This window comes from Astatotilapia calliptera, chromosome 3 (assembly GCF_964374335.1).
Source record: "Astatotilapia calliptera chromosome 3, fAstCal68.1, whole genome shotgun sequence".
Classification (NCBI taxonomy): domain Eukaryota; kingdom Metazoa; phylum Chordata; class Actinopteri; order Cichliformes; family Cichlidae; genus Astatotilapia; species Astatotilapia calliptera.
In genome coordinates, this window is record NC_137424.1 from 18,239,622 (window position 1) to 18,258,197 (window position 18,576).

Sequence of the window (18,576 nt, forward strand, 5' to 3'; positions counted from 1 at the left end):
TTTCGCTCACTCGCTCTCTCTTGCCGGTCACTCCTAAAACTTCCCCCTTTTGCTAAACAACCAAATGTCATGTTTCCATATCATTTTTGATTGGTCGACATGGTACATTTTCCCACCTATAGGGCTTTGGAGCGTGATGTCACGGGAGATGGGCCATGCCCCCTTCCGCCATGACAGTAGGCCAGCCAAAGGATACCATTTCAGCTATGGATCGTACGTGTTGTGTTGTCGGTTGCAACGTTAGATCACACGATCGTGAAGGCAAGAAGCTGGATAACGGGCTCTCTTTTCATCGTTTTCCATCCTGGAGGCAACGTGAGGGATCCCATGTATCCGATATTACTAAACAAAGACGTCAGGCTTGGATTGCAGCGGTGAGACGAGGGGATATCGAGTTCTCTGCAATCCCCAGCTTTTTGTTGGTTTGCTCACGGCATTTTCTTTCCGGTGAGTTCTAAATTAATTCATATCACTCTTGAAAGGCTTTTAGTGTTATTTTCAACGTGCTGAGGTCATAGATAATGAGATAAAACATGCTAATGTGTGATGCTGCAGAACCACATCATGTCGACTGAGTAGCTTATGATTTGGCATTATTGCAGGCAAACCAGCATATGAAATGGATGTAACAAATCCAGACTGGGCACCAACACTGCACATGGGGCATGACGACATACCTGTATCAGACTCGGACCGGCACTCAAGGCGTACGCAACGGAAGCGAAAAAGAGCACCCATCGGAGGTAAACAACCCCCCCCCCCCTCTAAAAACATACTAAATTGCTATCACTGTACACTAATCCGCACATAACTTCCAGATGAATCACACACCTGTCATTGGAATATTGGTGTACATTTACCTTATGTCTAATTTTATCTTACAGGCTTTCGTTATGCAGCTGCAGAGTCTGAAGGTGTGCCCCGTGCAGAAGTGATTGATGAAGATCTGACAGAAGACCAACAGCAAAATCACAATGTCATGGAGGCAGTGGACAGCAGTTGTGTTGGACAAGTGGAGGTTGAGGTAGCAGCTGCAAATGTGGATATACTGAAGAAATGTAAACCTTTTAAAATGATGACAGATTACAAACTCTCAGCTGTGTCTGTAATCAAACCTCTGTAACTTTGCTTCACTTCAGCAGCATCAGCTCATGTTCACATGTTGATTCATGGTTTGCTTCAGTTTTTGATGGACTGCAGAATATTTTGAAGGTTATCTGCTATAAAAAGCCAGAACAGGAAAATCTGCTTCATGTGTTTCTGTTTGATCCTCAGTGACTTTGACACAAAGGCCTCTGCTGTGATGATCACACCTCTGATCAAGTCTCACAGTGTCAGCTTTGTTTTTATACATATGGATATGTGCTGATAAATGATCAGAGTTATAATATTTCCCACTGTCTGCTGTGTGCCGTGACCTTTGACCTGCTAAAGACAGTCAGCTGTGGATTATTCATTGTTGTGTCTGATACTTAGAACTGTGAGGAAGAACACTACACAGTTAATCAGGGTCCCCTCTCTCTGAATCAGGAAAGGTGGGCAGGCCGCGTGTGGGCCGCGGGCCATACGTTGAGTCTCACTGTTTGAAATGTGAACATTGTTCTGCTGCAGTCAATGGACTAAACCAGAGAAGAAGAAAACAGACTTTACCATGAAGATCCTCAGTGTGGATCAGTATAATATCAGCCTGATGTCTGCAGTTTAGTGTCAGCACAACTTTCACATCATATTCATCTCAGCACAACTAAAACATGCTGACTGACCTCAGAGTTTCAAGTCCACATCCTGGACTCTCCAGGAAACCACACAGATGCTTCACTCCTGAATCCTGCAGCTTGTTGTTGTAGCTCAGCTCCAGCTGTCTCAGATGGGAGGGGTTGGACTTCAGTGCTGCTGCCAGATAATCACAGCTGATCTCTGACAAACCACAGCTCATCAATCTGTATAAAGAATGAAAGATGTAAGTTTATTAGACAAAGTGTGAGCTTGAAATCATTCAGTGTTTCATCATCTGTTCAGAGCTGAAGAAGGTTCAGAATGTAGAAGTTTAGAAAATGGAAACTCCAAACAGCTGACAGAGTTCATACGCCTTTGTCAGGGTCAAATTCAAGCAAGACCATGTGAAAATTAAAACACATCATCCTAGGTGAACTTAAACACCTTTGTTCCCCTTTTGTTAAGACATAGAAAAGTACACCACACAAAAATACTGCAAAAGGAAACGGTCGCCTTATATACATAGTGTATAAACTCAAAATGCACATTTCACTTCAAATTAAGATTAAGGCTTTGAACAGATCACATAGTTCAGTTCAACATATAAGACTTTAAGAATGCACAAGCATCTACTTAAAATCTATTTAATTTATCATCCATGATATTATTTTGTACAATTCCAATGTATTTTGTTCATCTCCCTTAAATAAACAGGCAGTCTTAAAGTATGAAATATTCATATACAAACACATATAAATGTGTGTACTGTCTCAGTGGCTGATAGTACCCCACAGGCCTCAGTGTGAGCTTGAAGACATTTATAATGTTTAAGTAGTTTAATGTGCAGGTGCTGATGATAAACACATTTTGAATGAAAGCCGGGGAACTTTGGTAGCACAGAAACAAGTGGCTATTCTTTGTGACTATATGGATCACTCACAATACCATTATTTCACACAAAGGCACCAAATTAATACTCAAAAAAGCTGCAGCAATGCACACAAATATAAACAGTACTTGGTGACAACTTTGCTTTTAGCCTTTAACCCTTCTTGACTACTTTTGATGTGGCCTCTATATTTTACCTTTAAAAACAGTTCATCTTGCCAATCTGTTATTTTCTCATTTTGACCAACTGTATCAGCACAATTTATCTAAATTCAGACAAAATTTAAAATACACGTAGAAAGTGATATTTTGACTGTAAAAACCACACACATGTTTAACGAATCATCTTCATAACTTGAAATGCAAATAGAGATTGTACACTTTTAAAAATACGCACACGTTTTGCAAACAACAAAGTTATATGGTACTATTTACCAAAAAATGCAGCCAAGGCTCAGACGTTTTTCATATAATCATTTCAAACTATTTACAGAACAATCAGGTGTCAAACAATAGTTTGTGTCACTCTAACACATATGAGAACAGCACAGGGATAAACCTGCAGGTCTGACAGCAGGTGTGTCACTCAGCGTTTACACTGCAATCTGCCTTTGTTGGCTTTAAGGCAGCAACTGTGACGATCACTAGTAGAACTGACACACAAAACAAAACAACAGCTACACACTAAATACACAAGACAACAAACTAACTTGAGACCAAACACGGTAAACGTCACAAATCTCTCACGTATCAAAACTCTCTCTCTCTTTCGCTCACTCGCTCTCTCTTGCCGGTCACTCCTAAAACTTCCCCCTTTTGCTAAACAACCAAATGTCATGTTTCCATATCATTTTTGATTGGTCGACATGGTACATTTTCCCACCTATAGGGCTTTGGAACGTGATGTCACGGGAGATGGGTCATGCCCCCTTCCGCCATGACAGTAGGCCAGCCAAAGGATACCATTTCAGCTATGGATCGTACGTGTTGTGTTGTCGGTTGCAACGTTAGATCACACGATCGTGAAGGCAAGAAGCTGGATAACGGGCTCTCTTTTCATCGTTTTCCATCCTGGAGGCAACGTGAGGGATCCCATGTATCCGATATTACTAAACAAAGACGTCAGGCTTGGATTGCAGCGGTGAGACGAGGGGATATCGAGTTCTCTGCAATCCCCAGCTTTTTGTTGGTTTGCTCACGGCATTTTCTTTCCGGTGAGTTCTAAATTAATTCATATCACTCTTGAAAGGCTTTTAGTGTTATTTTCAACGTGCTGAGGTCATAGATAATGAGATAAAACATGCTAATGTGTGATGCTGCAGAACCACATCATGTCGACTGAGTAGCTTATGATTTGGCATTATTGCAGGCAAACCAGCATATGAAATGGATGTAACAAATCCAGACTGGGCACCAACACTGCACATGGGGCATGACGACATACCTGTATCAGACTCGGACCGGCACTCAAGGCGTACGCAACGGAAGCGAAAAAGAGCACCCATCGGAGGTAAACAACCCCCCCCCCCTCTAAAAACATACTAAATTGCTATCACTGTACACTAATCCGCACATAACTTCCAGATGAATCACACACCTGTCATTGGAATATTGGTGTACATTTACCTTATGTCTAATTTTATCTTACAGGCTTTCGTTATGCAGCTGCAGAGTCTGAAGGTGTGCCCCGTGCAGAAGTGATTGATGAAGATCTGACAGAAGACCAACAGCAAAATCACAATGTCATGGAGGCAGTGGACAGCAGTTGTGTTGGACAAGTGGAGGTTGAGGTACCAGCTGCAAATGTGGATATACTGAAGAAATGTAAACCTTTTAAAATGATGACAGATTACAAACTCTCAGCTGTGTCTGTAATCAAACCTCTGTAACTTTGCTTCACTTCAGCAGCATCAGCTCATGTTCACATGTTGATTCATGGTTTGCTTCAGTTTTTGATGGACTGCAGAATATTTTGAAGGTTATCTGCTATAAAAAGCCAGAACAGGAAAATCTGCTTCATGTGTTTCTGTTTGATCCTCAGTGACTTTGACACAAAGGCCTCTGCTGTGATGATCACACCTCTGATCAAGTCTCACAGTGTCAGCTTTGTTTTTATACATATGGATATGTGCTGATAAATGATCAGAATTATAATATTTCCCACTGTCTGCTGTGTGCCGTGACCTTTGACCTGCTAAAGACAGTCAGCTGTGGATTATTCATTGTTGTGTCTGATACTTAGAACTGTGAGGAAGAACACTACACAGTTAATCAGGGTCCCCTCTCTCTGAATCAGGGAAGGTGGGCAGGCCGCGTGTGGGCCGCGGGCCATACGTTGAGTCTCACTGTTTGAAATGTGAACATTGTTCTGCTGCAGTCAATGGACTAAACCAGAGAAGAAGAAAACAGACTTTACCATGAAGATCCTCAGTGTGGATCAGTATAATATCAGCCTGATGTCTGCAGTTTAGTGTCAGCACAACTTTCACATCATATTCATCTCAGCACAACTAAAACATGCTGACTGACCTCAGAGTTTCAAGTCCACATCCTGGACTCTCCAGGAAACCACACAGATGCTTCACTCCTGAATCCTGCAGCTCGTTCCAGCTCAGGTCCAGCTGTCTCAGATGGGAGGGGTTGGACTTCAGTGCTGCTGCCAGATAATCACAGCTGATCTCTGACAAACCACAGCTCTCCAATCTGTATAAAGAATGAAAGATGTAAGTTTATTAGACAAAGTGTGAGCTTGAAATCATTCAGTGTTTCATCATCTGTTCAGAGCTGAAGAAGGTTCAGAATGTAGAAGTTTAGAAAATGGAAACTCCAAACAGCTGACAGAGTTCATACGCCTTTGTCAGGGTCAAATTCAAGCAAGACCATGTGAAAATTAAAACACATCATCCTAGGTGAACTTAAACACCTTTGTTCCCCTTTTGTTAAGACAGAAAAGTACACCACACAAAAATACTGCAAAAGGAAACGGTCGCCTTATATACATAGTGTATAAACTCAAAATGCACATTTCACTTCAAATTAAGATTAAGGCTTTGAACAGATCACATAGTTCAGTTCAACATATAAGACTTTAAGAATGCACAAGCATCTACTTAAAATCTATTTAATTTATCATCCATGATATTATTTTGTACAATTCCAATGTATTTTGTTCATCTCCCTAAAATAAACAGGCAGTCTTAAAGTATGAAATATTCATATACAAACACATATAAATGTGTGTACTGTCTCAGTGGCTGATAGTACCCCACAGGCCTCAGTGTGAGCTTGAAGACATTTATAATGTTTAAGTAGTTTAATGTGCAGGTGCTGACGATAAACACATTTTGAATGAAAGCCGGGGAACTTTGGTAGCACAGAAACAAGTGGCTATTCTTTGTGACTATATGGATCACTCACAATACCATTATTTCACACAAAGGCACCAAATTAATACTCAAAAAAGCTGCAGCAATACACACAAATATAAACAGTACTTGGTGACAACTTTGCTTTTAGCCTTTAACCCTTCTTGACTACTTTTGATGTGGCCTCTATATTTTACCTTTAAAAACAGTTTATCTTGCCAATCTGTTATTTTCTCATTTTGACCAACTGTATCAGCACAATTTATCTAAATTCAGACAAAATTTAAAATACAAGTAGAAAGTGATATTTTGACTGTAAAAACCACACACATGTTTAACGAATCATCTTCATAACTTGAAATGCAAATAGAGATTGTACACTTTTAAAAATACGCACACGTTTTGCAAACAACAAAGTTATATGGTACTATTTACCAAAAAATGCAGCCAAGGCTCAGACGTTTTTCATATAATCATTTCAAACTATTTACAGAACAATCAGGTGTCAAACAATAGTTTGTGTCACTCTAACACATATGAGAACAGCACAGGGATAAACCTGCAGGTCTGACAGCAGGTGTGTCACTCAGCGTTTACACTGCAATCTGCCTTTGTTGGCTTTAAGGCAGCAACTGTGACGATCACTAGTAGAACTGACACACAAAACAAAACAACAGCTACACACTAAATACACAAGACAACAAACTAACTTGAGACCAAACACGGTAAACGTCACAAATCTCTCACGTATCAAAACTCTCTCTCCCTTTCGCTCACTCGCTCTCTCTTGCCGGTCACTCCTAAAACTTCCCCCTTTTGCTAAACAACCAAATGTCATGTTTCCATATCATTTTTGATTGGTCGACATGGTACATTTTCCCACCTATAGGGCTTTGGAGCGTGATGTCACGGGAGATGGGCCATGCCCCCTTCCGCCATGACAGTAGGCCAGCCAAAGGATACCATTTCAGCTATGGATCGTACGTGTTGTGTTGTCGGTTGCAACGTTAGATCACACGATCGTGAAGGCAAGAAGCTGGATAACGGGCTCTCTTTTCATCGTTTTCCGTCCTGGAGGCAACGTGAGGGATCCCATGTATCCGATATTACTAAACAAAGACGTCAGGCTTGGATTGCAGCGGTGAGACGAGCGGATATCGAGTTCTCTGCAATCCCCAGCTTTTTGTTGGTTTGCTCACGGCATTTTCTTTCCGGTGAGTTCTAAATTAATTCATATCACTCTTGAAAGGCTTTTAGTGTGATTTTCAACGTGCTGAGGTCATAGATAATGAGATAAAACATGCTAATGTGTGATGCTGCAGAACCACATCATGTCGACTGAGTAGCTTATGATTTGGCATTATTGCAGGCAAACCAGCATATGAAATGGATGTAACAAATCCAGACTGGGAACCAACACTGCACATGGGGCATGACGACATACCTGTATCAGACTCAGACCGGCACTCAAGGCGTACGCAACGGAAGCGAAAAAGAGCACCCATCGGAGGTAAACAACCCCCCCCCCCCTCTAAAAACATACTAAATTGCTATCACTGTACACTAATCCGCACATAACTTCCAGATGAATCACACACCTGTCATTGGAATATTGGTGTACATTTACCTTATGTCTAATTTTATCTTACAGGCTTTCGTTATGCAGCTGCAGAGTCTGAAGGTGTGCCCCGTGCAGAAGTGATTGATGAAGATCTGACAGAAGACCAACAGCAAAATCACAATGTCATGGAGGCAGTGGACAGCAGTTGTGTTGGACAAGTGGAGGTTGAGGTACCAGCTGCAAATGTGGATATACTGAAGAAATGTAAACCTTTTAAAATGATAACAGATTACAAACTCTCAGCTGTGTCTGTAATCAAACCTCTGTAACTTTGCTTCACTTCAGCAGCATCAGCTCATGTTCACATGTTGATTCATGGTTTGCTTCAGTTTTTGATGGACTGCAGAATATTTTGAAGGTTATCTGCTATAAAAAGCCAGAACAGGAAAATCTGCTTCATGTGTTTCTGTTTGATCCTCAGTGACTTTGACACAAAGGCCTCTGCTGTGATGATCACACCTCTGATCAAGTCTCACAGTGTCAGCTTTGTTTTTATACATATGGATATGTGCTGATAAATGATCAGAATTATAATATTTCCCACTGTCTGCTGTGTGCCGTGACCTTTGACCTGCTAAAGACAGTCAGCTGTGGATTATTCATTGTTGTGTCTGATACTTAGAACTGTGAGGAAGAACACTACACAGTTAATCAGGGTCCCCTCTCTCTGAATCAGGAAAGGTGGGCAGGCCGCGTGTGGGCCACGGGCCATACGTTGAGTCTCACTGTTTGAAATGTGAACATTGTTCTGCTGCAGTCAATGGACTAAACCAGAGAAGAAGAAAACAGACTTTACCATGAAGATCCTCAGTGTGGATCAGTATAATATCAGCCTGATGTCTGCAGTTTAGTGTCAGCACAACTTTCACATCATATTCATCTCAGCACAACTAAAACATGCTGACTGACCTCAGAGTTTCAAGTCCACATCCTGGACTCTCCAGGAAACCACACAGATGCTTCACTCCTGAATCCTGCAGCTTTTTGTTCCTGCTCAGCTCCAGCTGTCTCAGATGGGAGGGGTTGGACTTCAGTGCTGCTGCCAGATAATCACAGCTGATCTCTGACAAACCACAGTCCCACAATCTGTATAAAGAATGAAAGATGTAAGTTTATTAGACAAAGTGTGAGCTTGAAATCATTCAGTGTTTCATCATCTGTTCAGAGCTGAAGAAGGTTCAGAATGTAGAAGTTTAGAAAATGGAAACTCCAAACAGCTGAAGCCAACAGGAAGCAGCTTCAAACAAACACAACAAGAGAAAAAACTCTGAATGTTTCACATTAAAGTCGTACATTTATCATAAAAACAGGACAAAGACTTGAAAAAGTCGTGTTTTTCCTTCCAGGAACCACAAGGCTTCACTTTTAAAGGTGAAGTTCATTTCATTTCATTTCATTTCATTTTTATTTATTTCACACTTGGTACTACAAATCAAACAAAACAACCACATCTTCTGTCAACAAAACACAACAACCATGTGTGAAAAGGAGCAGGAAGAAGAAAATATTCTTATTAAACCCTGCCCCCTATCTACCATCGAACTTATATCACCGGTGGGCACCAAAAATCAGGAACAAACTAATATTGACATTTCTCTCCGGTCGAATCCCAAACCAACATCACATTCATTCGCATTCTTCATACTGAGTTATCGTTTTAAACATATAACACTTTTTAAAACATTGTAAATTTATACAATTCTTTAAATTATAATGAAGTGAATTCCACAGTCTTATACCCCTAACCGTTGTGCTCATTAATCTTTGTGTAGTCCTGGCTAACTGATGTTTAAAATAAAATTTCCTTCTATTCTCTTCTCCCCTTGAACACATCAAAAATACTCTTTGTAACTTAAAAGGCAAAATATTATTTTTAGCCTTAAACATAATTAATAATGTCCGTAATTTCACTAAATCTCCTAATTTTAATAATTTTGATTCTATAAATAATTTATTTGTATGTTCTCTATATTTAACATTATGAATTATTCGTATAACTTTCTTCTGTAATAGGTTTAAAGGTTTTATGGTATTCTCATATGTATTCCCCCAAACTTCAACACAATAGTTGATATATGAAAAAAACAAAGAAAAATATAAAATACGCATTGTTTTATAATTTAATAAATCTCTTATACTACCCAAAATATAAATACTTTTGACCATTTTCTTTCTAATATGTTCAATATGAGATTTCCATGTCAAATTCTCATCCACTATTACACCCAAAAAACGAAATTCAGTAACTCTTTCAATCAATTCTTCCTCTATAAACATAATGACTTTATCCTCCTTTACACGATTGCCAAATATCATATATTTCGTTTTTGTCAGATTCAAAGATAATTTATTTACATCAAACCATTTTTTTATTCTTAACATCTCAGAAGTCATAATTTCAACCAAGTCTTTCAAATTCTCTCCAGAGCAATAAAAATTTGTGTCATCTGCAAATAAAATCGAATTTAACCTTTTAGATACGTCACAAATATCATTAATATATAAATTAAAGAGTTTAGGTCCCAAAATAGAACCTTGAGGAACACCACATACAATCTTCAGTCTTTCAGAAGTATTGCCAAAATAATAAACATATTGCAACCTATTCTCTAAATAACTCATTAACCAATTCAATGCTACTCCTCTCACTCCATAGTTATACAATTTAGAAATCAAAATAGAATGTTGTATCGTATCAAAAGCTTTTTTTAAATCAACAAATACTCCCACTGTGTATTTATTATTATGTGTTGCAGATGAAATATCTTCAATAAAAGTCAACAACGCTAATGCCGTTGACCTATTTTTACGAAATCCAAATTGGTTTTCATGTATTAGTTGATATTTTTCAATAAAACTATCAAGTCTTTGTGCAAAGAGTTTTTCTAGCAATTTTGAAAACTGTGATAAAAGAGACACTGGCCTATAATTGTTAAAACTATGCTTATCTCCTGATTTATATAATGGTATTACTTTTGCCACTTTCATTCTGTCAGGGAATACTCCTGACTGTAGCGAAAGATTAAAAATATAACAAAGAGGAGTACTTATACAATCTATTGTCTTTTTAATTATGACCATGTCTATACCATCACAATCAGTAGATTTTTTATTTTTACAATTTTTTACGGTTGCTACTATTTCTTTTATGGTAGTATCGGCTAAGAATATGGAATTAACCATTCTATTATCACCTATCCAGGCTTCCTCATCTCCTGGATCATCATTTTTCCTGATTAGATTTGCTAAAGTAGGTCCAACATTTACAAAAAAAGAATTGAATTCGTTTGCTACTTCGGTCTTATCTTTAACAACTTGATTATTATTAATAAAATAATTAGGCCGAACTTTGGGTGTGTTCTTATTACCCAATACCTCTTTAAAAATATTCCAAATGCCCTTAATATTATTTTTGTTTTCCTGAAAAACTTTATTATAGTAATCTTTCTTAGCTTTCCTCAATATTAATACCAACTTATTTTTATATAGTTTATATTTCATTTCCGCATTTTTAGTTCTATATATTATATACTCCCTATATAAATTATTTTTCTTTTTACACGCATTTGCAAGACCCTTAGTTATCCAAGGTTTCCTATTTATATTCTTTTTCTTATGCTTAAATGATATCAATGGACAATGTTTATCATACAAGGCCAAATATATATTTAGAAATACTCCGTATGCAATGTTGACCTCATTAACATAAACCTCCTTCCAGTCCGTTTCCATGAGATCTTGTCTAAACCTATTAATTGCTTCATCATTTCTTAACCTTCTATAACTCACAAAACTAGCTTCTTTCTTTCTTTTCATATTTAAATCGAAAATAAAAAAGACTGGTAGATGATCGCTTATATCATTTATGATGAGGCCACTTTCAATATTATTCTCCAAACTATTAATAAAAATATGATCAATTAGTGTTTCTGATTTCTCCGTTATTCTACTCGGCTTTATAATTAAAGGATAAAATCCTTTACCATATAATAGTTCAAAAAAATCTGACGAAGCCTTATCATTTGTCACTTTACAAAGATCAATATTGTAATCACCACACAAACATACAGTCTTATTTCCCTTAACCTTACTCAATAAATTTTCTACTGCTTCTGTAAATAACTCAATCTGTGATCCCGGTTTCCTATATATACACGTTACAATTATATTACTTCTCTTTTCTATATCCAATTCTACTGTCACAGACTCCATTAAATCATCCATAACAACAGACATACATTCAACTTTTTTACATTTCAAATCACAATTAACGAAAAGTGCCACCCCTCCTGCCTTTGTCTTAATTCTATTCACAAAGTACAAATCGTATCCTTCAATACAAAAATTACAACCCTTATTCTCATCTAACCATGTTTCAGACAGAGCAATTATTTGAAACTTGCCTCTCAGACTATACAGAAAATCTTCAATCGAAGCAAAACTTCTATAAAGACTTCTGCAGTTAATATGAATTAAAGAAAATGTATTGGCTATATCAACCTTATCCCTGAATTGCTCCTCTGTAAAATAATCACATGTGACATTAATTGTATTAAGCACATTCCTTTCAGGGTCAATACCTACTTCAAAATCATATGATTTATAATCTGTGTCGTCAAACATAATGCATAAATTATTCTAGCGCTATCTATTACCTCATAAGAAAGAGAAGGAAACAAAAAAAGAGAAAAGAAGGAGAAAAAAAAAAAGAAAAAAACTGAAAAAGGAAAGAAAAGATCCTAAGCAATCTCACATTCATTTATCAACATATTTTAAAGTCCGTTGATCTTGTTATCTTCCATATCCAATTTTACAATTTCCTTTTGTCCTTTTCCTCCCGAAGTAGCATTTGACCTTGCCAAAAATAAACTAGTTATAGCCATAATTGGTCGCAACCATTTGTCTATCTTAATCATATTATCACGTATAATTGTCCAATTCCTCAAGTTCCTTAATCGTTACAACCTTGGCTTCTTCTGGTGTTCCATTCAGTTTAATCATCACTTTGCAATTCCTGGTCCAGGTTGCTTGAATCTTTTTCTCCTTCCATAAAATACGAGCTTGTCTTGCAATATCTGCATTTCTTTTTGTAAGATGTTCATTCAGATATACTCCACTTCCTTTCAAAAGGCTGGACCGTCTCAGCAATTCTACTTTGTGTTTTCGATTAACAAATCTCACTACAATTGCTGGAGGAGCATTTTTGTGCCTTCTAGGAAGAGTATAGCATGCAGATATATTGTTACTATGCAGGGGAAGATTTTTACTCGAAAAGAATTCCACAACCTGCCGTTCCAACGATTGTAGCTCCTCCATCGGGGGCACATCCTCTCCTCGTTTTGCACCAGTCCCAGATTTGGTAACTCTCGCATATGTTCTGTGTTTAGTTTCCAGACCTGTAATGACCATTTCCTCGAGTCGAGCCTGCTGTTCTAGGTCGTCCACCTTCCTTTCCAAAAAATGGATTGTCTTATCTTTCTCCTTGACCAGATCTTTTAGTTCTTTGATTTGCTCCATCATCGACATTAATATTCCTTGTTGCTTATTTACTTTTTCAATTTCCGACGTCAACGAATTAAGTGAATGCTTAATCTCTTCCAGATCTTCTTCGACTTTCTTCATCTTTGCCATTTTGTCTCTCTTTGATGTCAATTATTAGTACCTTTGTTTGCCCAAACAAAATCTATAGCCAGAATTATTTGGAATTTTTTCTTATCACCAAACATTACGGCACCACCGCAAGGACGCCAATCCGGCTGTAATCACGGCGCTAATGCATTGACGCCGTGCAGCCGTCCTCATGTTTCCTAATAGCATCACAGCTAAGCAAAAAAACGTGTGAAAGAACGTGTGAAAGTGTGAAAGAAATGGACATATTTGAAGTCCAACACCTTTTTCCAGTCACATTATTAAAGCAGACAAACTACAAGCTCATTTTCATTCCAACAAGTCATCTTCTGACCTGGACTAACAACACTGGTCTCTATGTGCAGCTGGCTGTGAGACCAGTGCTCAGGGAGCGTCTACAAAGTGCAACACTGAAAGAACATCGCACACTAGCTGTGTCCCAAAACGTCGGCTGCATCCTTCGGAGGACCCGGTATTCGTGGTCTATGTGGGCCGGGTCCTTCAAAGACCGAAAAGGCTGGAAGTGCGAGGCTGTGAAATGGGACGGTCTAGCCTTCAGATTTGCGTCACCGCTGTCTCGGTGGAGTTTAATAAACTCGGCCGTCTGCTCCTTGCTATCTAAAATATAACAGGACACTGGCGTAAATTCTCGACCGTCTCACACTTCTGTTTAATCAGTTTCCTGTTTAACGTTTATTCAGCTGTGTGAAAATCCCGGAGGAACTTTGATCTCAGCCAAACCGATTTACTCCGGAACAAATAAAACACAGAAAAAAGGCAAACAATTACATTTTTAAGTTATCCGAGTGACTTATATATCATGTTTAACCTGAGTAGCGAAAGAGCGGGGTCTGAAAACGATGAAGCCGGGCGTCCGCTGCTCTCGCCGGCTGGAGTGACCATTGAACCCCCCGGCTTGCTAGCGAGCGGGTGGGTAACAGACGTCTCCGAAAACGTCGGCACACTTTTGCAAATATGCGATGTCTTGATAAACCAAGCAGATATTTGAAGTTTACACAGCTACTTTCTCGCCTGAAAATATGTTAAAAGTTTATTTTGTGACCCAGAAAGATTAATAAGAGTAATTTGAAAACTTAGTAGCTGCCGCCATTGTTGGCAGCTGAAATTTGGCTGGGCCGCGCTATGAATTCTGGGATATGGTGGGCCACGAAGGACACACCCGACGAATCCTTCAAATTCGGGGAAATGAAGGACGCATTTGTCGGGCACATTTGAAGGAGTCGACAAATACGGACAGCCTTCATCGCCTGGCTGTGACGTAATCGGCCTTCAAATGCAGCCTCTGGAGGATGCAGCCGACGTTTTGGGACACAGCTACTAATTTGCTTCCATCATCCAACCTGAAGAGGAAACAGAGACGCCTCCCCTTCAAAGTAAAAGCTGCTCCTTTTGGACACAGTATCAAAGAAAGTCTACAGTATAACATAGAAAAGACAGAACAAAGTTTTGGTTGTTTTTAAATTGTGCAGAAATGAAACTACACTAAGCTCAATTATGTGACAGACATTTCATCCCATGTCAGTTTGGCCTCATCCTGGGCCGGATTATCCAGCACACACTCTGACCACAGGCCCAGGGGCCACGCACAGCTGGGCTCCATCCAAGAGACAGCAAACAAACCAACACAATAATAAAAAGCACCATGTGTCATGGTCCTGGGCCATGTGGGCCCAGTATTCTTAGTTCCTTGTATTTTTGTATTTCGTTCCTTATTTAGACCATGTTTTCTGAGTTGCCCTGTTGTGTTGTTCCCTAAGTGTTTTCCCTTCATGGCTTTTACCCCCTGTGTGCCCCTCTGTGTATCTGTGAGCCCTCGTCTCTCCTTATGTTTTATTCCATGTTTCCCCTGCCCTTTATGTCTAAGTTCTCCCCGTGCTCTCTCTCCCCCCTGTGTGCCCTCTATGTATTTATGAGCCCTCGTCTCCCTTTGTGGTTGTTTCATGTTTCCCCAGCCTGTTATGTCTGTGTTTTCCCCGTGCTCTCTCTCCTCCTGTCTGAACCTCTGTGCCTGTACCCGTCAGTGTTATGTTCACCCCGCCCTGTCTCGTTATGGTTATCTGTGTCACCTGTGTTCCCCGTGTGTTCCCACTTTCCTCGTTAACCCTCTGTGTATTTCTGTCTGCGTCTTCCTCTGTTCGGCGTCGCGTTCTCCCTCATGCCGTGTGTGGTTCTCCCCGTGTCTTCCGGTATATGTTACTTTAGCTTTTCCCAGTTTAGTGTAGTTTTGTATTGCTTTTGTATCATCGTTATTGTTTATCACTTATCAGCAATAAAGCTGCATTTTTGAGTTTATCCCCCGTGTCTGTGAGTTTGCAATTTGGGTCCTCATCCTGCCTGCCACACGGCCGAAACATGACAGAAGAACGCGACCTCGACATGGACCCAGCGATTCACAACCCCTCCGCTGAGCTCCGTGAGGATCTAATCCACACGGTGGTATATGACTGTCAGAAGTGGTTGACGCTGCCAAGGGGAGGATACCGGGAGATCTTAACCAGCCGTCTACAGCGGATGGTGTCCGGACTCCCCTGGTTATTCGGCGCGCTACACCCCCGCATCCGGGACTTCCTCGTGTCCACCATGGGCATCCGCCCGGAACTGCCTCTCCGGTGGGAAGAGTCGGAGGACGTTCAGTCCGGTCCGCTGGAGGATTCGCGGCCCGGCTCAGCTCCTCCACCATCCCGGAGAAAACGGCGTTCACGCCGCCGTCGCACCACCCCACAGCCGGACATTCGGACTTCTAATTCACCTGCTGTGGTGAGTGAGGACTCTGTGTCTTTTCCAGACATTATGACTGTTCATTCAGGAGCTGTGTCTTGTGTGGCGGATGTTAAAGCGAGCTGCTTATCGCCTGTGCAGCTACCAGCGGCTCAGTTAGCACCCTCGCAGCCACCCTCAGTTCAGTTAGCTTCCTCGCAGCCACCCTCAGTTCAGTTAGCTCCCTCGCAGCCCTTCACAGCTCAGTCAGCTACCCTCCTGGAAGCCCCCGCTGCCTGGTATTCTCAGCATCGGCATCTTTTCCCGTCAAGGTTTATCGCTAAATCATTCGATCCTCCCTTAAGAGAGAGACTGCGTCCTCGCTGCCTTCACCCCAGTACACCAGTGTCACCTGGGTCTCCAGTAGCTCAGCTCCCAGTGTCACATACCCCGCAGCCACTTTCAGCTCAGTTTCCAGAGCCACCTGTTTCAGTTCAGGCCCCAGTAGCTCCAGTGCCGCCTGTAGCGCAGGCCCCAGTAGCTCCAGTGCCGCCTGTAGCGCAGGCCCCAGTAGCTCCAGTGCCGCCTGTAGCGCAGGATCCAGTAGCTCCTGTAGCCCAGTCCCCGATAGCAGTACGGTCCGCTGGTCAGCTTAACATTCAGCCAGGGGTCTCAAATCTCTCTGGCTCTGCATCAGCTCCTGCTGGGAGCTCGGATGAGCTCATCCAGGACTCCGCGGCTCCCACGCCGCCTTCTACCTCGTCAGCTGGAGGGTCCGAGGGGCCCGTTCAGCCTCCTGTCTCCGCTGGAGGGTCCGAGGGGCCCGTTCAGCCTCCTGTCTCCGCTGGAGGGTCCGAGGGGCCCGTTCAGCAACCTTCCTTGTCAGCTGGGGGTTCAGGAGAACCGCACCAGCCTCATGCCACGTCAGCTGGAGGGTCCGAGGGGCCCGTCCGGCCTCCTGTCTCAGCTGGAGGGCCCGAGGAGCCCGTCCGGCCTCCTGTCTCAGCTGGAGGGCCCGAGGAGCCCATCCAGCCACCTTCTGCTACGCCTGGCCCAGCCTGTGCTTCGTCAGCTGCAGCTCCAGCCTGTGCTTCGTCAGCTGCAGCTCCAGCCTGTGCTTCGTCAGCTGCAGCCTCAGAGCCTTCGTCAGCTGCAGCCTCAGAGCCTTCGTCAGCTGCAGCCTCAGAGCCTTCGTCAGCTGCAGCCTCAGAGCCTTCGTCCTCGTCTGGCCCAGCCTCAGAGCCTTCGCCTGGCCCAGCCTCAGAGCCTTCGCCTGGCCCAGCCTCAGAGCCTTCGCCTGGCCCAGCCTCCGAGCCTTCGCCTGGTCCAGCCTCCGAGCCTTCGCCTGGTCCAGCCTCCGAGCCTTCGCCTGGTCCAGCCTCCGAGTCTTCAGCCTCACCTGCCGCAGCTTCGGCCTGTGCTTCGTCTGCCGCAGCTTCGGCCTGTGCTTCGTCTGCCGCAGCTCCGGCCTGTGCTTCGTCTGGTCCTGTGCCCACCGGGCCATGGCCAGCACGCCTGACACTGGAGAGCCGCCGCTGCCTTCCGCGCGGCCGGCCCCCTGAACTGCTCCGTCGTCTCCTTCGCCGCCGCCGCTGCCTTCCGCGCGGCCGGCCCCCTGAACTGCTCCGTCGTCTCCTTCGCCGCCGCCGCTGCCTTTCGCACGGCCGGCCTCCGGACCAGCTCTGCCACCTGTGCCACCCGCCTGGTCGGCCCCCCGACCGTGTGACCCGTGGACTCTTGTGCCTGTGGGCTCTGGGTCGGCCCCCTGAACTTTATTTTGACTATGGTCATGTGCTCCTGTGTTTTCTGTTGTTTGTTTTGTTTCCCGTTCTGGTCCCTCCGTCCTGGTCCCCCGCCTCCCGCCCTGGGTGGGTTGTCTTCTGTTTTTGTTTTTGTTTCTCGGGTTTGGGCTGTCGGGAGCCAGCCCTTTAGGGGGGGGTGATGTCATGGTCCTGGGCCATGTGGGCCCAGTATTCTTAGTTCCTTGTATTTTTGTATTTCGTTCCTTATTTAGACCATGTTTTCTGAGTTGCCCTGTTGTGTTGTTCCCTAAGTGTTTTCCCTTCATGGCTTTTACCCCCTGTGTGCCCCTCTGTGTATCTGTGAGCCCTCGTCTCTCCTTATGTTTTATTCCATGTTTCCCCTGCCCTTTATGTCTAAGTTCTCCCCGTGCTCTCTCTCCCCCCTGTGTGCCCTCTATGTATTTATGAGCCCTCGTCTCCCTTTGTGGTTGTTTCATGTTTCCCCAGCCTGTTATGTCTGTGTTTTCCCCGTGCTCTCTCTCCTCCTGTCTGAACCTCTGTGCCTGTACCCGTCAGTGTTATGTTCACCCCGCCCTGTCTCGTTATGGTTATCTGTGTCACCTGTGTTCCCCGTGTGTTCCCACTTTCCTCGTTAACCCTCTGTGTATTTCTGTCTGCGTCTTCCTCTGTTCGGCGTCGCGTTCTCCCTCATGCCGTGTGTGGTTCTCCCCGTGTCTTCCGGTATATGTTACTTTAGCTTTTCCCAGTTTAGTGTAGTTTTGTATTGCTTTTGTATCATCGTTATTGTTTATCACTTATCAGCAATAAAGCTGCATTTTTGAGTTTATCCCCCGTGTCTGTGAGTTTGCAATTTGGGTCCTCATCCTGCCTGCCACAC

General features: G+C 42.5%; 1 protein-coding gene across 1 annotated transcript in view; it reads right to left on the reverse strand.

The window, feature by feature from the left end:
• Positions 1–18,576, reverse strand: part of LOC145425244 (ribonuclease inhibitor-like) — a 206,948-nt gene continuing 188,372 nt past the window's right edge. Inside the window, exon 2 of the mRNA XM_080298274.1 lies at positions 1–5,307. Coding sequence (XP_080154400.1) covers positions 5,115–5,307 — 193 coding nt within the window. The 3' untranslated portion in view covers positions 1–5,114. The remainder of the gene's footprint in view (positions 5,308–18,576) is intronic.